This window comes from Artemia sp. Qi Xiang Cuo, chromosome 11 (assembly GCF_049724085.1).
Source record: "Artemia sp. Qi Xiang Cuo chromosome 11, ASM4972408v1, whole genome shotgun sequence".
Taxonomy (NCBI): Eukaryota; Metazoa; Arthropoda; class Branchiopoda; order Anostraca; family Artemiidae; genus Artemia; species Artemia sp. Qi Xiang Cuo.
Genome location: NC_142804.1, coordinates 29,535,772 through 29,563,584, shown reverse-complemented (window position 1 = coordinate 29,563,584; position 27,813 = coordinate 29,535,772). Strand labels below are relative to the sequence as shown.

Below are 27,813 nucleotides of genomic sequence, written 5' to 3'. Positions count from 1 at the left end.
TAGCTGGACCAGCTTGGATTGTATCTGTGGAAGCGGTCTCCGGTTACAAAAAAAAACTTGATTTTTGAAGTAGCAACTGAAAGACTGGTTTCATTCATTCCGGAACTGACAACTTCAATAACGTTCTGGGAGACCTCAAGATTATCAGATAAAAGAAGAATGTCGCCGGTATTCGACAAGTGACTTGCAGTTCTATGTGGCTCAATTAAGCAGAGTGTAATGTGTCAAGCAGCTACTCTTATAACGTTATTAAATATTGCAAGACTTAGAAAAGAACCACGCTTAACATCTTGAAAATCAAATTAGTCATCGCCGTGATTACACTTCCTGCTAATTTTGTCATAGACAAGCTTCTAAAGAAGCTATGCAGTCGTCAAGCATGCGGTTATCGGTCTATATGAGTCGCAGGATTTTGGATTGTTCTTTTTCTGAGGGGCACAAGTTACTAAAACTTCACATAGCGCATCAGATATATGCTGCTCTGCAATTCAGGGCTGGATTAAAATGACGAGATGTTCGATCAATTTTGTCATCCCACTGATCAGATGTTTGGGTTGTAGGCCGTCTGAACCCAATGCTTTTCCTGGTTTTAGAAGACAAATATGTGCCTGAATAGATGCTGCCGTAGTGGCGATAACGTTTCTAGCATGGTTTTATTTTGTAAAATGACCCAAAAGTATGTAAGAAATGTTTTGTCAAGAAGAGTTGGATCATCAGGAAACAGGAAAGAGAAATTTCCCTAGAGCTCATATCAGTGACTTTCCCAAGAGCCCATATTAATCAGATTGTCCTCAGATGAAGAAGACGAGGTAAGCTTTGACACTGTGTACTTGAAGAGGCAGAAAAAGAGGAAGTCGAAGCTGATAGCTTAAGGGTTCAGTTGCTAGGATATCGTTTGAAGCCTCAACAATTGCACCCAACATGTGAGAAGGATCCGTAAAGAGAAAATTCAGATCAGAAGTGGAATCCGAATTGTGCATATAAGAAAACGGCTTTGATTTTAGTAATCAAAAAACACCACAAGTAAGGGACGAAAGTAACATTTGAGTTAGCGATGCTGTCCTGTATTTATTTTTATGATTGATGTATTTATTTTTATTATTTGTTTGTTTTTTATATGTTGAGTTGTATAATTTTTTTTCTATGTTTTTTAGTGTTTTCCCTTTTTTCCCCTTTTTTTGATTAGATATGATGAACTGGTATGAATAGTATCCAACTAGTCACTTTTTCAAACTTTTTTTTTAGTGCGTTTTGTTGTCACATTGAAGTTTGTTTTTGTTAATAAAAGTGTTCAAATTAAATTCAATTGAATCAAAATATCATTTCTAAGATAAATATTGACTTATTTGCACACCGGACCTTAAAAATGGATTTAGAAAGCGAAGAACAAGCTCCGGCATATTTACAATAAGAGAACTTATTTCGGTAGTTCGTTAACATATGCACACACACACATCAAAACAAAAGAGCAAAAATCAACTGAAAAATATGCATTGGAAGATTTAAGAAAGGCACAAGAAAACTTGCTATTCCCTGCAATGACCAGGCCACCGGAAGGACGAGCATATGTATGTTTGGTGGTCCGGAAAAAGAACACGTGGTCACGCGAGATCTCTAGCTGTGAAACATTATTAGCACTCTGAAGGTGTTGAATAGTGCACACAATTTTGTAACTACTTAAAAGACGTTCGAGAGTTCCAAGCTTGTCACGAGCACCTTTAATATTTGGATAAAATAATTTTACGACTGATTAGGTATCAGCACCACCTAGACATTATACACGGCCAGGTGAATTAAATCTTCCTGAAGCCCCTTCAGCGGTGAGGGGCTCCTTAAGGTCTGGACACACCAAGATTTGGCTACGATGATACCCTCCGCAACTAGCGCGCTTAACAATCTCAGCTAAACATTCTTGATCATTTTTAGTATGATCACCTGTACACTCATTACATTTAGCAAGGTTCTTACTGTCTCTTGTGAAATGCCTGAATCGTCGGTAATTAAAGCACTGATTAGGGTTTTCAATTGGCGAAGTCACACAGAATAGACTGTTTTCAATCTTGACGCCGAACTTGATTGCAAAACAAAGTTCTTCTTTAGTTCCAAAGTTCAGTTGCACGATTCTAGAGCTTCAATGCCTCTTTGCACTTACGACGCTACTAACAATCCCTAAAATCTGAGAAATATTATAATCGTGATCTATCGTAACAATACCGGTATGTTCAGCTTTGATAACTCGGCACAAATTTTTGAGGTGGAGGGGATGGCTGCAACTGCTACAGCGGTCGGCTTCTCAGCGTTCAAATGATTGACCGGTCACTGTATCTGTTCAACCAATTTTCTGGACAAATTTATGCTGATTCTTTGCTGCAATTTGCAAAAAAAAAATCTTAAAATGAGACAACATTAGAAGGAATATGCTTTAATACCCTTTTAAAACATAAAATCGAATGGAAAATCATCTTAGGAAATCTTAACTAAAATTCCGAGAATTATAGAAAGCACTAGACTTGAAATCATTTGTCCATGAGGACAGGGGTTCGAGTCCTGCTTTTGTGGGTTGTTTGGTTTGGAATGGGGTTCAATGGCGTAACCCTGTAAGCTCAGCCAGAGTCGCCCCAGCTCTTAATGGGTACCTGGAGAAATCCGGAGAAGGTAAACAGGAAGGGTGTGCAAAAGCACAGGATGGCTGGCCCCCAGCCCCCATTGCACTTCCTGGCATAAGGGCCATGAAACGGATATCAGCGCCGCTGGTAGGGACTTTAAAGTCCAGTGCCGTATTCTTTACCCTGTGATTATAGCCGTAAAAAGGTCACAGAAGACAAACAACAAAGAGAATGCCACTTAAAAATTCCCTGAGTTAAAATCTAATCGAAACATAAAGTCTTGATATGGCAAGGATTGAACTGAAATAATTCTGCAGTGTTTTTTTGTAGAGTTCCTTGTCCCTGTGGAAGGTTCTACATTGGTAGGACACACCAATAGTTGGGGAAAAAATTGTATGAACATAGATCGTGTATTGATGAAGTTATGAATTTATGGTACTGTTTTACCCCTCCTCCCCCTCAACATCTTACTTGCTTACTTTACTTAATCCTCATGCCGGGGCGGTGTTGACAGTTTTGTCAGCCTTCTCCACGTGGGGTGGTCGACAGCAAGGGCCTCTGTATCTGACGGCAGAGTTCTAGCCTGGTCCAGGAATTTCCCGAGACTATCATTCCACCGGAATTTGGGCAATCCTCTTGGACATTTTCAGCCGCTACTGAATGGATCACGCTCTTGACATCCCTGATCGTCTTATTCTAAAACAAGACAATTTTAACTTCTCTCGACAAGAAGAGAAATTTTTAGGAGTAATTTTAAAATAAAACAAAAGTTTAAAGTAAAGCTAGCTTAAAAACTTAAAGCAAATCTAAAATAACACTGCAGTCGATAAAGATACAAGGGTAGAAAATATTTGAGCTCCATTTACTGTAGCCCTACTTTTTCTTAGTGTTTTCATATTTTGTCATATGAAATTGAAACTCCAGAGAGGTCAACTGTTTAGAAACAGAATGTATTTTTTGAAACAGAGCTTTTTTCATTTTTTTACATTTGTTCAAATTAGCACATTTTTCAAAGTGAATCTATTGAAAAATTGACCTTAGGCGTATTTTTGCTCAAAGAGTGGGTCCTTGTGCGAATTTCCGCTTTTAAGGCTGTGCTATCTGATACTACACATCTGTAACTCTGGCTATTGTGTGGCTCTTTTATTTCTCAGATTTTTAGTTCGAGTTTTTACAAGTTGTTTTGATCGTTTCTTTATCAAGGTTTTTTCTTCGCATTGAAAATGACATTACAGAGATCTTTACCGAAATATTTTCTTTTTTTTTAAATAATCGTTCGGTGGCTGAAAATATTCCTCGATTTCGTGTAATACTTGTTTTCCACGCATGGAATATGGTTAGATTTCCCACACCTGCCATGTTCTTGACCAAACTTACATACTCAAAAATTATTTGCTCTTCTTCAGCGGATATATTTATATTTTGTTTATTTAAATCATCTCTTGTATAGATAACATCTTTTGGGAAAGATTCCATGGTCAACCGTCTGTCTGACATACGATGATCAGAACTCTTAAGATTCTGCTATTACTCAGGCGGGAGTTGTATTTGACAAGTAAAAGGGTTGTAATTATCTACCAGTTGTCCAGTTGACAGTTTAGCAATAACAGATTACAAGGTATTATCTAGATGGGGAAACTGGAAACAATATTCATCACAGTTATTTTTAATGACACTCTAAGAATTTCTAATGAAACAAGCAAGTCTCTGCAATTAAAGGATATGAACATCTTTGTTGTTTTGAATTTTCTCGAGGATAAGAAAACCTGTATCAGGGAAATTTAATAGGAGTCGTGAAGATAGATTAAAAGAGAATAGGAGAGCCATGGCTCTCCCACATCAATGGGAGAGCCATTGATGGATATGGAGGCCATCGGCGGGCAGTGCCCTCCTAAAAAAAACTCTTTGCCACCAAATTTAAAGCTAATTTCTTGTAAACGGGGAAGATTGTCCCACTCTCCCTAGTTTTTCGGTGGCTCCCTATCCCAAGCTTCCTGGTTGCTCCCATCCTCCCTTGTCCCTAAAAAAATCTCTGGTTTTGTCTATGAATCCTTGTTCAAACTTTGAGTAGCATCGTTTCGAAAGTTCTGTGTTGCTTTATTTGTTTGCTCTCTATTGCTCGACTTGTAATTTTTATATTGGGCTAGAAATAGTTTATTATCATTAAAAGGAAAATTTTTCCCATAGCCTCCCTTCGTTTGAAAGAATACATTTGGACTAGGTGTGCAGTATGGGTGACTCTCTCTTGTTATTGTAGAAATGTTTTGAGTTCAAGATAAAATCTTGCATTAACATGCCTCCCTGTACCGAGGTGGAAAGGCTGGGAGACATCCCCTGGGATCCAGAAAAGCATATCTTAAAAATTTGAAGAATATGACCAGAAAATCCTGCTTTAGATTTTGTGACTTCGCCAAGACATTCGCATAGCTTGTTATACCAGCAGCTCAGACCTTTGGCCCTTGCATGATAACATTCCTTGTATATTTTTCTTTCTTTTTTTTCAGTGATAAGTTTTGGGAGTATTTTTGCCATCTACATAATGCCCATGGTGCCAGGCTATGTTTTACAATATAGTGTTATAGCCTTAATAGTTTAGTTCTTAGTATGTCTGTGTAAACTTATAGAACTACAGAAACCGGTACTAGATTCTGTAAGAATCTTTGAAGGAGTTTCAATTCCTTGGTCGAATTTATGAATTTTTCGGTTTATAGACAAAATATGGTTAATAATATTTTTATCTTTTAGGGAAAAACAGTATTGTTATGTACGTCGGACACAGTCTCTGCTATAACATGCTGCCATGGAATTGGTCATACGGCAAGATGAATACTCATGATTGGCTCTATGCTGAATGTCTGTGGGGCACTACTATGTGGGTGGTCTTGGCTTATTGGATGAATGAAAAGAGGATTTTCATTGCCCTTTAGTTTATTCTTTTTGCTTTCTACTCAGTGTCATGGTTTTCTTACTATTTTTCTGTATTTTGTAGTATGCTGAAGCGTAAAGACAGTTTTAAAGTAAGAAAGGCCCCCTTTACGGACAAATTATAAATATTAAACTATTTTCTATGTAGAGACCCACTTTGGACACATTATAATTGAAACTGATCTGAATGTAGTTTATAGATGTCTTCCTATATAATTGACAATATCAGTAAATACCTGCCAAACACCAGTCTAAAAAATAATCCTGTTGTATTATGCAACTTATACCTTAAGCGAGTATTACTCCGTTGCACAATCAGAATCAGTATGACCTCTAGTCCTCAGTAGAGACTATACATTTTTTTCTTTATTTCGTTTTTTATGCCTGTCGTCCGACAGGCTCTGTTGCTAGCTATCAATAAATATGTAAGTAAGCTCCGCCATAGGAAATAGTCTTGGTAACTTGAGGTACCTAGTAGGCTAACCTTAGTAATAATATCAGTTTAGCCGTTGAGTTCCCTTTTAGTGTAATTAAAAGGCAAAAACATATGCTAAGTCGAGTTGTTTTAATTGTATTAAAATAAATGGGTTGCCACGTAGCACAGAATGCTTTTTTTAACTGCTAAATTGAATAATTCTGCACTAAAATGTAGATATAGATATATTTCTCACAAAAGCCCCATGGGCCATGGATATTGCAAATACAACAAAACACATAAAACATAATAAGTTCAAACACTTTTGAAAATAACACTACGATAGAAAACCCTCCCTATATCTCATCCCCACACTCACAAAATTTCTCAAATTTTTAATATCCACTTTGAAACTACTTTCTATTTATTTTCTAAACAACTTCTATGCATCACATCCCTCCCAAAAATTTCCCTTCTAAGTACCTTCAGTTCTTCACAATAACACATAAAATGTTCTAAATCTTCAGACTCCCCGTAATAATGTAATAATGGATTACATTGTCAGGATTAATAAAAGATTACAGGATTAAAAGATTATGTGATTAGGATTACATTGGAGGATTAATAAAATCCTCCTCGTAATAATGCTAAAACACAAAAAAAAGTCTCGAACCTTATTATGGATTGAATATAATTATACGAGTATTTAATCAACACCGGAAATGTGCTTTGGAACTTCTTCTGTATTAGGTTTTTTAGCTTGTTTTGCTTGTTAACTTATCTATGGCTTATTTTATGGAGTTGATCAGTTTCGAAACCGGGGTAATAAAATGTGCATCAATGTTGATTATCGAAGATGGCTGAGAAAATTTTAGGTAAATTAAAGTCTTTTCTATTCAGAAAGCTTTTGAACATCATAATTTCCATTCATAATTAAATATTACTTTGCATAAAATTTTGTTTGTATGTTTATATCTTTGTAAGCAGATATTTTTTTACGATTTTTATATATGCGTTGAGTTTCCAGATATTTTATTTTTGTACAAAATGGGGTATGTTGAATAAAAAGTTTGAAAGATCAAGTTTCTCTTTAGTTAACATGTATCTCCAAAGACACTCTGATTAAGATGATTTATAATTAGTCGACGAGACTTACAATGGTCAAAAGGCGGACAGGGCTAAAAGCCATCTCTTCCTCTGTTGTGGATTATTTTCCCTCTTTCTTTTTTTCTTTGAAACTTCTATACGATGAATATGCAGTAAATAAAACACAGAAACTGTTTTTGTTCTCACCATAAGTTTTGTAACAGCTGGTATTTTTTTTTCTACAGAGGCGGGGGGGGGAGCTTGAGCTGATATATCCATCTTCTACTGTCCGAACATAAAGCTTTTGAATTCTAGTAAGGTTTTCTTTGAAATAAAAATGGCAATCTGCTCTTTAGAAGCCAAACTAAAAGCTGTTTTGACGAAGTCGAATGAAAGTCAGCGTCTTCTATTTGAACATAAACTTATTAAATTCCAATAATGACTTCTTCGAATTAAAAAAATACAACTGTTATTGAGATGCTGATGTTAAAGCCAGTTGGATGAATTTGAGGTGTATTCATCATCCTCTGTGAGAGAATTAAATCATTTGAAGTTGCAATCTGCTCTTTAGAAGCAAGTTTAGAAGTCCTGTTGTGGCGAAGTGGGCTTAAACTCAGCTTAGTAATGTGGGACCCAGAGTTCGAACTCAGCTGTTGCAACACACTGCAGGGCCGACGCAAGGACCTTAGTAGTCAAGAAGCGTCGTTAGTTCAATGCACGTACAAACAAACTTTAAAGTCAGATAGATGAAGCCCATGCCAGAACCAACAATAAGTGTATTTTTAATTGGTTTCTAAGTTTTTAAGTCAATTCGAGACCATACTAGTACAAATGCACTAAGATTCTGTAACATGAAATTGGCATCTTTTAAGTTAGCTTGCAAGCTTTTAGTACCGAGCTATTAGCGAAGTATTCCAACAACAAATTTTCAGTTGTCTTTGAATTATTTTATCGATGTTAAAAATGATGATGACTGTAGTAAAATTACATGCCAGCTAAGTTTTTAAATTGCCTCTTAAGAACTCGGAAGCCGATTAAAAATAAACTATGTTTACGTTGCTTGGTCAACATGAAGTGTTGCGCCATCAAGAAAAAATGTTCCGGGAATAGCAATTTGGTTTTTTTGTTGTGGCGAAGTAGTATAGCCTTAGCTTGAACAAGGTTTTTTTAAGTATTAGCAAAGATTTGGTTTGGTTTTATGGAGTAGGTAAAAATAATATAATATTAGCTTACATATACACGGTACATTTTAAAAGTAGCTACATTAACTGTGTGTCAGAAAATAGGGAATAAACTTGGTTTTAAGCAGAAACAGTGCGATTTGAGAATAAAACGTGTCATTAAAAGTTTTGAAAGCTCAGCAGCTACAGTCACAACAAGAAAATATAATGAACTTACTCGGGACGTGTTACGCGACTAAGCGTAATATATTATTTGATATTAAAAATATAAAAACAAAAAAGCCAACAAGCTTTCTATTGGCCGAGTATAGTTTTTTTTTTTTGAAGCAATTTTAAAGCTGATTGAAGCCTTTCAAAAGCTTTCTATTAGATTTCAAATCTTTGGTTTGGCTTTAAATTGGCTTGTATCAACTTTTAAGTCAGGTCTTTAGTCAATCGATGCCATTGTAGCTAGCTTTCAGCTTTATCAGCTAATTTTAGGTTATTTGCTTTTCATTGGCTTATAAATTTTTAAAAAACAATTCGGAAACGTAATTGGCTTGTAAGTTTTCGAGAGGCAATTGAATGATGCCTATATCATCATCTATTGTGATGAAAAGCATTTTCGATCAAGCGTGGGCTAACCTCAACTTTAGGCGAAGATAACTTCGAGTTTGCAAGGTTGTTGGAACAAGAAGTGATACGGGTATTTGCAGTGATAAAGTCAAGTTTCAGCAGCATAGATAAGTTGTAGTGGACCTAATAAAACTGAAAATTCAAGTGTCTTACCTGTTTCATCACAGTGTTCCGTCATTCTGACCCTGAATCTTTGAGTTTTCTCCAAAGAACTAAAGATCGCAAGAGTAGTTCTTTTTCATAAAGAAAGAGAAGAATTACACATCAAATGATAGATCCATTTTTATTCTTCCATTTTTACAAAAGTTATACAATGACACAAACTCAATTAAGTAATTATATTTGAAAGAATTAAATTTTATTGAGAACTAAATTCGGTTATAGAAAGAGACTTTAATAATTCACATATAAGAGCTTTAAAACTGATTGATTGGACTAAAGGTGTATTTTAAGCTAGAATGATAGCCGTAGCTGTGCTTTGGACTTGAAAAAAGTGTTTGATATGATTGTCCTCTCAGAACTCATTCTAACTCGTGAATCAACTAGACTTAAAGGTCCAAGCTTGGAATGGTTTTTATTTTGTCTCCATAAGTGGTACTAGGTGGCTCAAAAATAGTAAATTTAATTATAATAGATGAACCCTTCTGAACCACTGCTAATGATAATGAGCAATAATTATCGAAAGGAAATATGAGGTCGAGGCCGAAGGCCTCGACCGAATCCGTTGATTTTGAATTGAAGTTATCAGGTATAGAGAGCGAAGTTTCGTAAAAGCAATTGTTGTACCCCCTACTTTCATTATTTCCATTGATCGAGTGGATCATTACCTGTCAGAGGCTAGTGTCGTCCGGTTTGCAGATAACAAATTGTTTTTTCAGATATTGCTGTCACTGAATGTTTTGTATACTAGAAATAGAATTGATAATGCAGTTTACAAATTTCTGATATTTCCTGTATAAAGTCCGTTAACCCTAAAGTACTCGAATATTGCTTCCTCCATGATAGTTTCTAGACTATCTTCGAATGAAGGAAATGATAAAATTACAGTTGAAGAAACAATGTGAAGAGTAGCACAAACCAAACACTGAAAAAAACTTATTATTATAAAATGATTCAAATACAATAGCAGAAAGAAGCACCCCTCTTTGGTTTGTGTGGCAAATTAGAAATTTGTCCCACTAAAAACATAAAATAATTTATTTTTCTACATTTTCTCCAGACATTAGACAGAATTGACGTCTACGAAGTTGAAGTTTCCTCACGTATATATTTGTGTCGGCTAATAGCCCCTTCTTTTGAAACTAATTTTACTTATAATAGTTAAAATATATAAGTAAAAATAATTTTCAAACTATTGTGGATAATATAACTCCCAAGTATTGGAGCAAAATTTGAGTACATTTTGTAGTCGACTGCTGGAGTCTCTTGATCAGCAATTGATGTTCCTGAGAACCAAGAGAATTCCTAAACAAAATTTTCCTCAAAATAACCTACTGGTCAAACTAAAAAATAATGCTTTGTCAATGTATACTTTGCCTATTTTTTCTGTTCATTAGATGTGAGGTTTTATTTTCATGTGAATGATTTTGAATATAGATAAAACCAGCTCCTGAGGAAAACTTTGACGTGGGAACTTAAAATTTCCAGCTGCTATTTTTTATTTCCTGGTAACCAATATCATTAATATCAGTACTTCACAAATCTTTAATCGTTGCAATTTTCATTGTTAATTTCTTTGGTTTATTCGGGATAACTACAGTATTATTAAATTATAAGAAAAAGTTATGCTTTTACCCTTCGTTCCCCCATGCTGCGAATTGCGGAAAACGAAATGTGATAACCATATTGCCTTTGCGAGAAAACCACAGAAGATTTTCCGGTACCTTGCATTTTGAATTTGGAAAAACTGTAGCGGAATAAGTGCAAGCTAGAATATCTTAGGATGATTCTATCCTCTACCACAGCTGCTATTGTCCAATTTTTTGCTTCGCAGAAGGAGAAGAAGGGTAACATTTTTCCCCATTTTGGTTGATTTTCTCCGAAGAGTTATCTATGCCCATAAGACAACAGTTTATAATGTATATAGGCCTTTTGGAATCCAAGTCCCTGGGATCTTCACGTTCCTTCTTAAAATTTCTTTTGCGGGTGACATAGACCCTCTGACGTCCTTGGACGAATTGAAAACACAGTGCTGCTAATTTAAAATGTAGATAGCAGTATGGCTGAGCAAATATTAAACTCTAAAAACGTGCTAAGAAACACATTTTACATGATGGTAAAGAGGAACAAAAAGGTTTTTTTGGAGTTGAAGAATGATGCAAAGGAATTCATAGAAAGCCCAAAAAATGCTAACAAACTCCTTTCTATGCAGCAAAAGACAGAGGTGGGTTTGGACTATTCACAGTTAAAATTGAGTTGGCAGTGTAGTGGTTGGACTCCTCAGAAAAAACAGTAAATGTTTTGCAGTTCATATTATTGACTTAAAACTAAAGTAAAGATACAACCTCATGCCTTTTTTATGCTCTTTCCAAACAGAATAATTATTTTTGTCAGAAATAAATTTTACCCCCACCCCTATAGGCCTATATACCAATTCAGGGTTATATTATTGGGTAAATATCCACCAAATCATATTATTGACTTACGCATAAAGTAAATATACCACTCGATGCCTTTTTTTATGCTGATTACAAATATAATAATCATTTCTATCAGAAATGAATTTCAGCCCCCCCCTATATATGCCAATTAATGGTATATATTTCTACATTAGGGGGGTGGTGGCAAATTTTACTTCTGATGTAAATGGGAGGTAAGTTTGAACTAAAATTTAGTTCTGATATAAATGAGAGGTAAGTTTAAAATTTATCCCCCCCCCACCTAATGTGCAAATATATACCCTGAATTTCTGACAAAAATGATAACTATAGCCTATTTGGAAAGAGCATAAAAAAAGGCATCAAGTGATGTGTTTATTTTATTTGTAAGTCAATAATATGAACTGTGAAAAATTTACCAAAAAAGCTAAATCCTGAAAACAACTTTAAAAATTCCAAAGTACAAAACTAGGGCCATTAAGAATGAAGGTAAAAATTTACAATTATGGCCCCTGATAAGGAGACATGTTAAGAAAACAATATGTAAATATACATATACATACAGAGTATATACCCCCATACCCTTAATGTGCAAATATACAACCAAACTTGCATTCCAATTCTAAATATAACCTTCATTTACATCACCAATAAATTTTGCCCCCACCCCCTGATGTGCAAATATGTACCCTGATTTGGATATATTTAGGGGTTGGAAGACAGTTCGTTTCGTTATATTTAGGTTCAGAATGCAATTTTTGTTGTATATGTACACATTAGGGGGTGAGGGTATATACTCTGTATGTATATATATATTTATGGCAATATTTTGTATTTTCACCACTGCTTTATCTATCATTAAAAAAAGTGGAGTTAACAATGACTGGGATGAATGCTATCTATAAATACAATTTATAGCAGCAATTTCAAAATATTTACTCATTGTTCAGAGTATGGCAAAAATTGTAATTTTTTTCTTTTAAGTTGGGAAAAGAAGGAAAAAAGAGGGAATACTTGATGATAAAAGTTCTCTCCTTGGATAATATGTTAACTAGAATCATTATACATTATACAAAGTTGTAAAAAATATATAACCAAAATTGCATTCTGAACCTAAATATAACCAAATGAACTGTACCCCAACCCTTAAATATATCCAAATCAGGGTATATATTTGCACATCAGGGGGGTGGGAGCAAAATTTATTTATGATGAAAAATGAAGGTTATATTTAGAAACAGAGTGCAATTTCTGTTATATATTTGAACATTAGGGGTGTGGGGGTATAATAATTTTTTTTAATGATTGAAAATGGTGAGGCAAAAATACAAACTCGCCACTGCTGTATCTATCATTTAAAAAAAATGGAATTAACAATAACCGGGATGAATGCTATCTATAAAAAACAATTTATAGCAGCAATTTCAAAAGATTTATGCATTGTGTTGAGAGCTTGGCTCAGATTGTATTTTTTTCTTCTAAGTTGGAAAAAGAAGAAAAAAAGGGGGAAGGACTTGAGGAAAAACGTTCTCCCATTGGATAATATGTTAACTAGGATGATTATACATATTTTAAAGTAAGAATTGTTTTCTTGTAATGTCTCCTTATTAGGGGCCACAATTGTAAGTTTTTACCAGAATGAAACATGAAAAAAAACATTTCTTGTTTTGTAACATCCAGAAAAATTGTAGTTAACACATTAACTACACATGGTAGGCTATATATAGAATTGTAGTTCAAAATCTAAAGGGTAGAGGGCAGGTTGTTGTTTATTAATCTGTTTTTTTATGTTTTTTTTTTCAATGAAAATAGAAAAAAAGACATTTTTTAATGAAAGACCCAAAAGGTAGTTTTTGAAATCTAGGAGGAAAGACAAATATCCCACTCCTGTCCCCCACTCTTCAACAAGAATGTTGAATGAGGAATAAAATGGTAGGTCCAGTGGTATCAAATCATGTAAATTTAGGTGAGGGTAAGTATTTTGTTCAAATCCAGGGACACAACTGTTGTTTTTTTCAGTTGTTTTTTCTTTGATAAAATTACAAAAAAGGCATTTTCAATGCAAAGACTTCAAAAAAGCTATTTTTTGAAATCTAGGGGGGGCACAGATTTCATATATAGCCCTTAAAGTTACACTTTGTTCCTTATTAGAAAGTGGTTACCAGAAATTTTGAAGACTACCTTAAAACAACAATAAATACTTAATTATCCTATTGCTAAAAGCAACTTGGGCACTTGTATGGGCATAAATTTACAACCAGTCCCCATCATAAGGAGACATGTTAAGAAAACAATTTTTACTTCTTAATATGCAAAATAATCCTAGTTAACATATTTTCCTGTGACACCTTTATCCTCACAAGTTTCACTGTTGTACAATTTTTTTTTACAAAGTTGTAAAAAATAAACATATTTGACTGCATTTATCCATTTTAAAATATTCTATATATGAAAGTTAAATAGTATCACTGTCATCTACCGAAAAGATACAAATAGGCTAATATTAATACATTTAGGTTAGGTTACCTTGATGGCTCATGGGTGTTTGTTTTATAAACTTTCAAGACTTGGAGAAAAGACAAAATATTGAAAAAAAGTGATTTAAAAAAAGCTGGAAAACAAGGAAAATAGTGAGGTTAAAGGTGCTCCCCTAGGAAAATATGTTAACTAGGATAATTTTGCATATTATGAAGTAAGAATTGTTTTTTTTTTAACATGTCTCCTTATGATGGGGACTGGTCCTAAATTTATACCCTTGTATTTTTCTTATTCCACACTGTCCAAATACTTTACCCCCCCTCCCCCTAATGTGCAAATATATAGCCCAAATTATATATTTTCCATCTGTTCTGTCACTTCTCTTTGTCTTGTCTCACATAAAACAGTTTGTGGTAACAAACAGTAAGTAAGGAGTTTTGGCTCAATAGTAACCAAAACTATAAAAACTGGCATTTTGATACTAATAGATACATCAATAGAATCAGATTTTTATGCCGATTTCAAATATATAAGTTTCATTAAGTTTAGTCTTACCTGTCAAAAGTTATGCGCCTGAGAAAATTCGCCTAATTTTTCGAAAAAAGGGGGAAACAACCCCTAAAAGTCATAGAAACTTTAATGAAAATCACACTGTCAGATTCAGCGTATCAGAGAACCCTACTATATAAGTTTCAAGCTCCTATCTGCAAAAATGCGGAGTTTTGTATTTTTTGCCAGAAGAAAGATCATGGATGCATGTTTATTTATTTTTTTGTTTTTTTTATTTCCCCAGGGGTGATTGCATTGATTCAGTAATCCTAGAATATCGTGAGAGGGCTCATCTGAACGGAAATTAAAAGTTCTAGTGCCCTTTTTAATTGACCAAAAAATTGGAGGGCAACTTGGCCCCCTCCCATGCTCATTTTTCCCCCAAAGTCACCCAATCAAATTATTGAGATGGCCATTTTGTTCAGCATAGCTGAAAATTCAATAAATATGTCTTTGAGGATGGCTTAATCCTCCACAGTTCCTGGGGGAAGGGCTGCAAGTTATGAACTTTGGCCATTGTTTATATTTAGTATTGGTTAATTGGAAGTATACAGATGTTTCAGGAGAGATTTTTTTCTGGTGGGGGAGGGGGGTCAGAGGAGGAGGGTTACGTGGGAGGATCTGTCCGTGGAGGATATTTCTTGGGGGGAAGGGACATTTCTATGAAGGGGGCGCCGGATTTCCCAGCATTATTTAAAAAACGATCAGAAATTAAATTAAAGAAACAAGTTTTTTCAACTGAAAGTAAGGAACAACATTGAAACAAATGAACAGAAATGATTACGTATATGAGGGGTTTGCCCCCTAGTCATTACCTTGCCCTTTACACTAAAGTTTTTTTTAGTACTTTCAAAAGAGCTATCTATTCTATTTAACCAGCCTTTGTGATTCAGGGGTTTGTGATCCGAACAAAATTCGAACTTTAGGGTAAAGTGCGAGGTATTGACTAGGGGTAAACTCCCTAATATACGTAATAAAAATATACAAATATAAAAGTTCGTTACGCGAGTTAGTTCGTAAGTTACGTCAGAAAAAAATTTCGAGAAAGCCATTTAGCCAAAACAAATAAAATTAATATACAAGTTTCATTCTGATTATTCATGTATGGTGAGCCAAAATCAAAGCTCCATTAATTCAAAAACGTTCAGAAACAAAATAAAAAACTTTTTTTTTAACTGAAAGTAAGCAGCAACATTAAAACTTAAAACGAACAGAAATTATTCTGTATATGAAAGGGGCTGTCTCCTCCTCAATGCCTTGCTCTGTATACTAAAGTTTGACTCTGTCCCACAACTTTATTTTTTAAAACAATAAAAAAGTTTGGGAGGGGACAGCCCCTTTCATATACGGAATAATTTCTGTTCGTTTTAAGTTTTAATTTTGCTCCTTACTTTCAGTTAAAAAAAACTTGTTTTTTTATTTAATTAAGCTGAAAGAAACTAATGGAAAAAACAGTTCTATAATGCATCAATGAATAAAAATCTGAGCAGTAGTGGGTTTATCATACAAATACTGCAAATTGTTTTGATTTACCCTGTCTCCTGATGGATAAATATACAGTCTACTATATAGCCTACTCACACTGTATTTTTTAATACCATGGCCATTTTCTTTTTTTATGGTTTTTCAGGAATCCTAATAAGTAAGCAGACAAAAAATGGTTGCATTATTCTAAAAAATGTCAGGAATATTTATAGCAGGTGTATATTATTCATCAGGAAAGGGTGGGATTTATGTTAAGCAGTACACTTTTATCAATGACATAAATAAGTATTTATAATTGTTTCAATGTAATTTTGTTTTTTGTAATTTTGTTTTTTTGCTGGCAAATAATAATAAATATGGTGCCACTTTAAGAGTTCAAAATAAAATTTACAAACAAAGCAATTGGTATATGTCAAAAGAGCATACAAATACATTAAGTTATGTAAAATTTACCAAATGAATTTTAAATAAAATAAAATTATCCAAAAATCATTTAAAGACAAACATGAAAATAGAAAGACAAATTAAAATGTAGTTAATCAAAACTTAAGGTTAGCTTAATCTTGGACACAGATTGTAAAGTTAGGAAAAAATATCTAAATCAAGAAAAGACTTGGTCTTGGATATATTCAATCTAATACCAGGGTTGTGATGAACTATGATTGTATTTCAATAAGCTAGGCTGTAAGGGTAACTTCTGTCTAAATTGAAATGCTGAAAAATGATTTTTTTTTTCTGGATTATAGTCAGCCAATCCCAACTATCCTTGTCTTAACTATCTTCCAATCCCAACTATCTAGTGCATATGCATTACTTCAAAAACTAACACCTGTTTTCCATATTTAGGAAAGATATATTTTAATAAAGTATTTGTCTGGGATTAGGTATTGTCCAAGCACTGGTGGTATTACCTTAGATTCCAGACTGCAGGAATACAAACTGGAATTTCTCAAGCCTAGAAAAGCTACCCATTAGACAACAAATCAAAAGATAAAAAAACAGCAACAACAAAGAAACATGTTATTAGAGCTATATATGGGAACCATCTGGAGAGGTGATGTGCATTTTCAGAAAAGTGATAATAATATTTAGAAAGAGGATAAAACAAGGAATCCAATGGTACTACTCTTTTTGGTTTAGTTATGTTTCTTTATAGAAACTAAAACCACTAAACTGATATCCTCTTTCCAAATATCATGGTTGCTTTTCTGACAGTGTATTCAACCCCTCTGATGGTCCCACATATTGCCATAGGGTGTATGAAAAATTAAAAGGAAACAACAAAATTTTATTTTCATGACTTACCGGTATTGCATGTCTCTATTAATCAGATTATCATGTTTTCTTCCATTTTTAGTCACTTTTTAAAATAATTTCAAATAATATTTTGATAAAAATTGCAGTCAATTCACAGACAAAGATAAATTCCAGACTTCAGAAAAACCCATTTTAGTTGATTAAATTCATGGAGAAATGTATTGCTAGGGTTACATTTGGGACCATCAAGGGGGGAGGGGTTGTTGGCAGCATTGTCAGGGTAACAACTATTACATTGAAAAGGAACATAGAATAAGGAACCTATCAGTACTGCTTTTTTTAATGTTTCCTTCAGATGAATGACAATTCTAGCCTGTTACCTTTTATACTTATAATTTTTATGCAAGGCTATCTTGGCTTATCTTGCTTAGAGATTTTTTTGAATGTTGGCCTAGTTGGTTGTCCTGTGTTAAAACCAATTTTGGCTATCTTTCAACTATAAATAAGAAATAAAAAATAGAAAAATAAAAATAATTATTCATTATGCTTACATTGCTCTTTACTTAGGCTGTGCTATTATGTTGCCTATGATCTTAAGTCAGTAGAAAGAGGAAAAAGCTTTTGAGTCATAATATTTTTTACTTCTATACTCTTTGTGGCCCAAACCTAAGTTAGCTTTTCTTTATGCTTCCTAACACATTTTGACTAGTAAGTTCTAGCTTCAAGTTTGCTCTGTTTATTGGTTTCACATAGATATGGACTTCAAATTGTTATAATGTTATTGGGTACTGTCACTCAATTCAGTTACAGTACTTTTGTCTATAAAATAATTTACATTCAATGAGATCTGAACACACTGCATGACATCAAATACTTATTCTTATATTCAAATAGTAAACAGGTATAAGGTCTCCAGGGCCATATCCATAATTTTTTTTTTTGGGGGGGGGAGGTGGTTACAAAATCATTTTTTCAAGGGGGTTTACAAAATTGGGTTAGGGAAAACTCTAAGCAACAAAGAGGAAGGCCCAAGTCCCTGAGCTCACAATCATATCCAGGGGGATATCCAGCTTGAAAACATGTCAAGTAATAAAAATGAGAATGAGGCTGAGGTCCTCTGTAACCCCTTAAAGGCTGGAATGTGATTTGCACTGTACAGAAATGATAGATATTTTAAAGTATGTTTTTTTTTGTCATAACCAGTACAAACTTTATGCTTAACCAAACCATAGTTCACAACCATCACTTTATTTGGAGCACCATAAAATAGAGAACCCAAAGAAAATACAAAACTAATTTTTTTTAAAGCAATCTCTGGTCTACTACCTTAATCAGTGAATATGTCAATGAATTACTTGGAACCTGATACCTTTCTTTGTAAATAAATAAATGCAATAATAAAAGAAAAATTTTGCATTTTTGTAAATAGGGGCTTAAAACTTCTGCAATATGGTTCTCTAATATGCTGAATTTGATGGTGCAAAGACAATGCACTCTTTTGGGGTGTTTTTTCCCATTTCTTTTATCCCTGACAAATAATCCCAGGCTTGTAGCTTCTGATGAGTAACTTAAAGCCTAACCTACTTCTAACATGTTTTTAAACCAAAATCTTTATCTAATCCTCCTCAAAACCCAACCTAACCCCCTCTCTTGCTGCAACAATTCAAGAGACATCTTGTGTATAATTGAGATGTCTCCAGCACTGTTCCAGCAAAGGAATTTCTTGTTGTGTAGATAATGTAGACTTGAGACGATTACTTCTTCATCAAACAGCTTGTGGTAAAAATTTTAAGTAAGGAGCAACACAGTTCAATAGTAACCAAAACTCTAAAAAATTGAAACATTTAAAAAATAAAATATATCAATAGATATATCAAAATAATTAGCTTATTATGTTGATTCCAAATATATAAGATTCATGAAGTTCAGTGTTACCCATCAAAAGATACAGGCCTGAGAAAATTTTCCTGATTTTTGAAAAAGAGGGAAACACCCCCTGAAAGTCAAGGAGTCTTAATGAAAATCACACCATCAGATTCAGCACATCAGAGAACCCTTCTATAGATGTTACTTTACTTGCACTTGCTGCAGGACCAGACATGAACACCTCACCCAGGATCTAGAAGACTTATGGTTGACTCCTATTTGTTGCAATATTGTGCCAGCTCTTCAGCAAACCAGAGTCAGCAGCTCTCCCACTTTCTGCAAAATTTCCGAAATCCACCAATTGCATCAAGGTCGTTTCTGATAGTTGCCCACCAATTTTTCAATTGACTGCCTGGGCATCTGCACCAATTTGACAGAGGAGCAGCTAGAAGTGGTTGCTTGGTGATGCAGTCATTGAGTCTTCTTAGGACATGGCCAAGCCAACGCAGTCATATCTGTTTGATGATTGTGGCTGTGGGTTGGATGTTACAGCAGTGGTGACACACTTCAGCATTTAAGATTCTGTTGGAATATCAAATCTTCAGGATTTTTTGTAAACAGCAATGGTCGAAGACTTCCACATAGAGATGAAACGCCTTCAGTTTCCAGGTCTCAACTGCATAGAATAGGACAGAGCTAACTGTAACTGCTGCTTTATAGACACAAATGTTTGTCTTCAAACTTATATGCCCCTGTAGAACCGACTGACGGAGATACTAGTGACTCAGATGAATTTTACTTACAGTTACAGATTCAAATAGATAGGGTCCCAGGTAGAAATATCATGTTTTTACTGGGAGATTTTAACACCCAGGTTGGTAGAAATAGGGATAGATGGTATCCTAGCGTGGGTAAATTTGGTGTAGGAAAAAAAACAGTAATGGATACAGACTTTTGTAATTTTGTAGGTATAACAATCTAGTTATAACCAATACGGTGCTTGGTCATAAAATCGCTCATAAGTTAACATGATATTCACGTGATGGTAAGACAGCAAACCTTATTGATTATGTTATTGTAAACCAAAGACTAGCAGGATCAATACAAGATACTAGGGTATATAGGAGTGCTGTTTTTGATGTTAAGAGTAAAGATCACCATCTAGTAGTGTCAAGGGTTAATTTAAAGCTGAAATATCGGAAGGGTAACTACATCCAGGGAAGTTATGACGTTGGTAGACTCCAATAATTTCTTAGACCAACACTGCTTTTCCATTTACAAAAAATTAAACAAGAAAAACGGGTTTTAATTTCTATAAAGCAGTGAATACAAAACACTTAATTAAACAAAAATACTCCGAATATTTCGGCTCCACATCCGGGAGCCTTTCTCAACGAAAAAAAACCCCCACAAAAAACAAAAAAATTTCTTACATCAACATAAAAAACACATACTAAACAAACAAAATAAAAAATATAAATAAATAGGAAAAAAAAACTCACATATTAAATAAACAATTCCATTCACTGGCGTATAAACAAAATCAAATGCTTATATTGATTGGAACACGCCTTCTCACAGAATATAAATGGAAATCCATAAAAAAAAATGAAAATATATTTATACTTAAACTAAAACAAAAAAGGTCAGCTAACCCCCGGCCCATGACCCCTACATAGATCTCATAGGTTCATCACCCAATGTTTGAATTATAAATTGAACAGATTCGTTTGCTTGCAAGCTTAGCTGTAGTTCGTTTACCTTTCCCAGCATTTAACCCAGTCTGACCTTTGTCCGCAAGGTCATCATTCGTATCCGAACTATTATCAAAAATAGTACTGGTTGAAAATTTTACCTGCTTTTTAATTAAACTATTATAAATCGAATTGATCCTAAAATCCCCTTCATCTCTACTGATACTAATACCCCCATATATTATCTTTTTTATTTCTATAATTTCCCTGAAGCTTTGTAAAAGTCCTACAGACGAATCTACTATTTTTCTTTGATCAAATAAAATACTGTGATGAGGAAAATTATAAAGATGTTCTGCAACAGCTGACTCAAACGTTTCCGGTGTTTTGTTTTGTTTTAGAGAGCAATCTATGGCATTCTTGTGTTGCTGTAGCCTATTTTCTAAAATCTGTTGTGTTCTTCCCACATAAAATTTACAACAAGAGCATGGAATTTTGTATACTCTTAAACTCTTAAATGTCACTTAAACCATTATTATATCTCCAAAATTCGTATATAAAAAACTCGGAATTTTTAAAAGATAAACTTAAAATTTGTAAAAGATAAATTTTTAAAAGATAAGTGTAGAAATATCAGAAGAATCTAGATTGTTCAATTTTGATATAAAATCCATGTATACGTATATTCCTTTCGATAAATTGCTTAGTATTTTATCCAAAAAACTTGAGGAACTTAAAAATGATATAGAAGAATTATCTTCGGGAATTGAACTGGAAACTATATTAGATTTAGTCAGAATAACTAGCACGTATACTAATTACTTCACGTTCAGAGATAATTTTTACCATCAAATTAGTTGATTGGCAATGGGAGGGCCTTTAAGTCCGTTGTTAGCAAATATTTATGTAGAGTATGTAGAAAATTTAGCTATAGAAACATATTTTTGAAAAATTAAATTTTGGGGCAGATACATGGAGAATATTTTAGTTATTTTGAATTACGGGGAATCACAAATTGAAGCTTTTTTTGAACTGTTATATAATCTTGTAGGAGCATTAATTTTTATAATTGAAAAGGAAACAGATAATAAGTTACCGCTTCTAGATATTTTGATCCATAGAAGTAATAACGAACTAGCGTTTTCAATTTACCGTGAACTGACTAATAACAACCGTTACTTGTCTTTCACATCAAATCATCCGATCCAGGTAAAAAGGGGGGTGGTTATTTCTTTAGTTGATAGGGTATTAAAATTAGCATCACCAGATTGCATAAGCAATGAACTAATTTTTATTATGGATATTCTAATAGGTAATGGCTATCCGTAAAAATGATTTGTCAAATAAATGAAAAAAGGAAAAAAAAGTTGACTGACCCAAAAATATTGGAAGAAGATGGGTCAAATCAAGAAACAAATTACATAACTTTGCCCTTTATCCCAATATTATCACAAAAATTAAGAAGAGAATTAAAAAAACATAATATAAATACAGAATTTAATTCAGGACAAAATATAAGCTCGTAGTTAAAAGAAGGTAAAGACTAGGTACCGAGAAATTTGCAAAAGGGAGTATACAAAATTCCATGCTCTTGTGGTAAATTTTATGTGGGAAGAACACAACAGATTTTAGAAAATAGGCTACAGCAACACAAGAATGCAATAGATTGCGCTCTAAAACAAAACAAAACACCAAAAACGTTTGAGTCAGCTGTTGCAGAACATCTTTATAATTTTCCTCATCACAGTATTTTATTTGATCAAACAAAAATAGTAGATACGTCTGTAGGACTTTTACAAAGCTTCAGGGAAATTATAGAAATAAAACAGATAATATACGGGGGTATTAGTATCAATAGAGATGAAGGGGATTTTAGGATCAATTCGATTTATAATAGTTTAATTAAAAAGCAGGTAAAATTTTCAACCAGTACTATTTTTGATAATAGAATGATGACCTCGCGGAAAAAGGTCAGACTGGGTTAAATGCTGGGAAAGGTAAACGAACTGCAGCTAAGCTTGCAAGCAAATGAATCTGTTCAATTTATAATTCAAACATTGGGTGATGAACCTCTGAGATCTATTTAGGGGTTATGGGCCGGGGGTTAGCTGACCTTTTTTGTTTTAGTTTAAGTATAAATATATTTTCATTTTTTTATAGATTTCCATTTATATTCTGTGAGAAGGCGTGTTCAAATCAATATAAGCATTCGATTTTGTTTATACACCAGTAAATGGAATTGTTTATTTAATATGTGAGTTTTCTTTTCCTATTTATTTATATTTTTTATTTTGTTTGTTTAGTATGTTTTTTATGTTGATGTAAGAAATTTTTTATTTTTTTGTGGGTTTTTTTTCCGTTGAGAAAGGCTCCCGGATGTGGGGCCGAAATATTCGGAGTATTTTTGTTTAATTAAGTGTTTTGTATTCACTGCTTTATAGAAATTAAAACCTGTTTTTCTTGTTTAATTTTTTGGTAGACTCCAGGATAAGAATTTGAGAGAAACTTTCCAGGAACAGTTGAATACTAAACTTCCGAGTTTAAAATTTGATAATGTGGAAGATGGTTGGAATAATATTATAAAAATATTTTGTGAAGTTGCCGAATGTGCCGTAGGGAAGAAAGATAGAACTGCAGCTAAGAATATTAGCGAAAAAGCTTTATGTTTGATAGAAAGGAGAAAGGACTTGTACAAGAATTACCTTAGTGATAGATCATATGAAAACAAAAGGAATGTAAAGAAAGTGGAGAAAGCATTAAAATATGAACTAAGGAGGTGCGAAATAGAGGCCATGGATAAAATTGCCAAGGATCTGGAAGATGCAGCTAGACAGCATAATCGTAAAATATTGTACTGGCATGTTAACAAATTGAGAGGGAGTAGTCAATGTGGACTTGGCCCAGTTAAAGATAGGAATGGGGCCGCAATTAGCGATAAGGAAAAAACTAAAGAGAGATGGGCCGAACATTTTGAGAATTTGTCTAACCGAGATAGAGTTGAAGGAAGAGATATAGAGGAAAATTACAAAGTTTGTGATACATTGGATGTGAAGGAAGATTTGTTTTGTGAGGAGGAATTAGCGACAGTACTAAAAGGACTAAAATATGATAAGGCTCCAGGTGCTGATAGCGTGGTAAATGAGTATCTTAAATATGGTGGATCTGAGATTAGAAATAAGTTACTGAAGATTATGAATATGATTTTTAAAAAAGTGGAAGTACACGGGGAACGATTTTAGGAAAACTTTAATCAAGCCACCTTATAAGAAAGATGATAAAAATGAGTGTGGTAATTATCGAGGGATTAGTCTGGTCTCTGTAGGTAGTAAATTACTTAGTACTACGATACTTTTTAGACTGAGAGATGCCGTAGACAAAGTTTTAAGAGAAGAACAGCGCGGTTTTAGAAAAGGTAGAGGATGTGTCGATCTAATTTTCACTCTTAGGTTAAATAATTGAGAAGTGCCTGAGTTTTCAAACACATTTGGTCCTCAGTTTTATAGATTATGAGCAAGCGTTCGATTCTGTTGATAGAAGTACTTTAGTAAAGGTTTTATCCTTGTATGGTATACCAGACAAATACATTAAAGTGATTAATGTTATGTACGAGAAAAACACTGCTGCAGTTAAGGTAGGAAATGAGGTAAGCAGCTGGTTTTGTATTGAATCAGAATTTAAGCAGGGTTGTTATTTACCCCCGTAATATGGATTATTTTGATTGACTTTGTCTTAAGGAGCAAAGGAAAGGCAATGAGAGACCACCGAATCCAATGTGGAAGAAAAAGCCTCCAGGACTTAGATTATGCTGATGATTTAAGCATCTTAGATGAAAGTGTGAGCAAAATGAATTAAGTTTTAGAGGTTTTGTGAGTTCAGGGTACTAGAATAGGTTTGAAAATTAATGTTCAAAAAAGTCACTAAGGCTAAGAAAAAGTGAAGATGAAAAAGTGAAGTTCGGTAGCTAAAAGATTGATCAGCTACGCAGCTTCACTTACCCTGGTAGCATTATTAGTAGAGATGGTGGGATCAGTGAAGTCATCAATAGTAAAATAGCCGAGGCTCATGGTGCTTTTTCATAGTTAAATAAAAGTTTGGGAGAATAGTAAGATAAGTCTGCAAACCCAGATTAGACAGTGGTCAAATATGGCTCTGAAGAATGGGCGCTCCGTAAAGCGGATGAAGATTTGCTAGATGTTTTCCAGAGAAATTGCTTAAGGATTGTTCTGGGTACACAGCTGACTGACCGTATTTCAAACAATAGGCTATACCAAAAATGTGGTTCAATACCACTCTCTAGGACTATAATGAAAGAAAGGTTAAGGTGGTTAGGGCACTTTGTGCGGATGAAGGATGACAGATTTCCGAAGATTGTTCTTTTCGGCCAACCGTCTAGGGCTAAACGGAAAGCAAGTCGTCCTCGTCTGGGGTGGGAGGACGTCATAAAGAAAGATTTAAAGGCAATGGGAACTTCCTGGGAGGGTGTAAAGAGGGAGGCTCTGAATAGATTGGGATGGAGGAGGAGCGTGCGTAGCCGTGTTGGCCTCAGGCGGCTTGGTGCTGCGGTGAGTTGTTAGTAGTAGTAGTAGTAGATCTCCCATTGGTTCCACAACTGGCAGTAAAGTAAGGAGAATATGGCTTGGGCGTTGTTGAATCTGTTCTGTAGGTCATGGTCGCAGCCTCCACGAGAGTCTATTAGCAAGCCAAGATAAGTAAAGCTTTCAGCTTTTTTCAGCTCCTGCCCATAAAGCACAAGCTGATAATCCGACTGTACATTTAGGTCCATCACTTTAGTTTTGACAATATTTATTTTCATACCCAGTAGCTGAGAGAAATATGCTATTTCATTTAGAATTTCTTGGGCAGTTGCTGGACCATTGTCAACAAACTAATGGTCCTAGAAGATCATCAGAGGGCTCATTTGAACGGTAATCAAAAGTTTTATTGCCCTTTGTACGTGACCAAAAAGATTGAAGGGCAGCTAGCCCCCTGATTTTGAGGTGGCATTGTTTTTAGGATTTTTTGGGTGTGATTTTGCAGGGGAGGGATTCCCCATGGAAAGTTTCTCATGCAAAGGAAAGTTCATGGGCTGAACTTCACAGGCAAAATTTTACACCAGCAGGAGGGGATTTCCTGGTTTTATTTGAAAAACCATCATAAATTCAATAAAAATAAAACAATTGTAAGTAAGGAGCAACATTAAAAATTATGCCCCCCAGAAAACAAATTTATATCAAATTTTCCTTTTGTATTTCCATGACTTGATGTCACTTGCCATGGTAAGTGTTTGGATTTCACTCTGTCTGATGTTTGCCATCATCAGGAACTCAGACAGACTGTCATACCATCGCTTCCTTGGTCGGACCCAGGTTCGCTTCCAGCCAGCTTTGGTTGGGTAAGTTGTAGATTGTTTTTGCAGGTAGATCAGAGGCAATCAAGCAGGTATCCAAACCATCAGTAGGGGCTCCTGACTGCTTGGCTTGAAAACCATGGCCTCTTAGTGAGCTGCATTAGATCAGCAGAGCTAAATGAAAAAAATGTACTGAAAAAAAGAAGAAAAAAATTTACAGTTTAAGAAATATTTTCATTTATGTGGTTGTTGTAATGATAACTCTTTAATATTTCACTAAGAGACTGGCCTATGTGCACCTGTGCTGGTCTTCAGAAGGCTATCAGTAACAAATATGTCTTTGTTTCAGGATGAAGATAAGCATATTGTTCTTGCTGCTATCAAGCAGATCCAAAATATGGCTGTTCACCTGCTCAAACAAGGATATATGGTTAAAGAGAAAATAGGTATGATGACATTTGAACTTATCTAACCCAACAACACACTTGCTTTAGATTTTGAGCTATATAAGTTTATAATCCATTTGTTCTTATAGTGTGGCTCCTAATAAGCAACTGTAAGTTGTGTTTCCCCATAAAGGAGATTCATAAACTTGGGGCCATCCAATGTCAAAATCTTGTGAAAACTTGAGCTTGTAGTGGAACTAAATTTATCTTTTGTAATGTGACTTTTCAAAATCCTAGTACATACATTAAAAAGAAAAGAAACATTATTGGCATACATACACTGAGGAGAAGGAAGGTTTCTCTCACTTTAAGATTGGCCCATGGGACTTAATGTAAAGCTGAGGCCAAAGTTATCTGCAGATTTAACAAGAGAGGGTGTCAGATTTCATCCAAACTGGATAGAAAAAAAAACTTATTTTAATTGTGTTTTTCTTAGGGTGTCTGGTCTCAGTTCAGCGTCTGTGGAGGAGGTGACCTAGGTCCGGAAATTCTTGTTATTAGGATATCTAGCATAGGAATTTGAATCTCAGCCAGACTTGATAAGAACTAAGAACTGGTGTCTGAGCTATGTCTTTTAGGGATCATAATCTGATCCAACCTCTTTGCGCATTATATTTCCATGAAATTTTATAGGTAGTAAGTGCTAGTGGCCTGGTTATATATTTTGATCATCCAGATTCCAGATCTAATCTGACCTTTATGGAGCAAAATGGAAGGAGTTTCAAATTTCTTGTCATCAAGACATTTAGCAGAAAAGGCATTCCAATATCAACCAAACTCAGTCTAAGTAGGAATGAGTGTCTTGTTCTCTGGAGTGTTGGGGGGGATAAACTGTGAGATTGGACTGAGGGGAGGGTCAGAAGAGAGGATGGTAAACATTTTGCTGTCTCCAGCCTGTCTAAAAGTTTTAGCCTGGTAGCTCTGGGAACTATAATCTATGGAATGGGATGTAGCAAGCTAAATACAAAAACACTATGTGTGTCCAGTTATTCAGACAGTTAGGCAGGAAAGGTAAAAGGATTAAGATTTTGTATTGGGAAGGGGAGGAAAAGAAGGTCCAAACAATGTTTGACTTCAAACTGCCTCAAATTTTTTGTGTTAGGAACCTCACATGGGACTTTTTTATGGTTACATGGATAGGTAAATTAAATACATCATGAGTACCCAGATTTTAAAAAAGTATTTGCAATATATTAAGGACTGCCTGGGGGGTACTATTTAAACTTTCAGAGTGTTTGGAGGCAGAATTGGATCCGAAAAAAAGTG

The 27,813-nt window shown here is 34.5% G+C and overlaps 2 protein-coding genes across 2 annotated transcripts in view; both read left to right on the top strand.

Annotated features, from left to right (window-relative positions):
- Positions 1-7,022, top strand: part of Hgsnat (Heparan-alpha-glucosaminide N-acetyltransferase) — a 183,066-nt gene extending 176,044 nt beyond the window's left edge. The window contains exon 11 of the mRNA XM_089096670.1: positions 5,352-7,022. Within this exon, the coding sequence (XP_088952796.1) occupies positions 5,352-5,533 (182 nt within the window). The 3' untranslated portion in view covers positions 5,534-7,022. The remainder of the gene's footprint in view (positions 1-5,351) is intronic.
- A 4,027-nt stretch (positions 7,023-11,049) lies between these two features.
- The window catches only part of LOC148946852 (nucleolar complex protein 4 homolog), an 89,364-nt gene continuing 72,600 nt past the window's right edge, over positions 11,050-27,813 (top strand). Inside the window, exons 1-2 of the mRNA XM_089097164.1 lie at positions 11,050-11,211; positions 26,451-26,547. Coding sequence (XP_088953290.1) covers positions 11,098-11,211; positions 26,451-26,547 — 211 coding nt within the window. The 5' untranslated portion in view covers positions 11,050-11,097. The remainder of the gene's footprint in view (positions 11,212-26,450; positions 26,548-27,813) is intronic.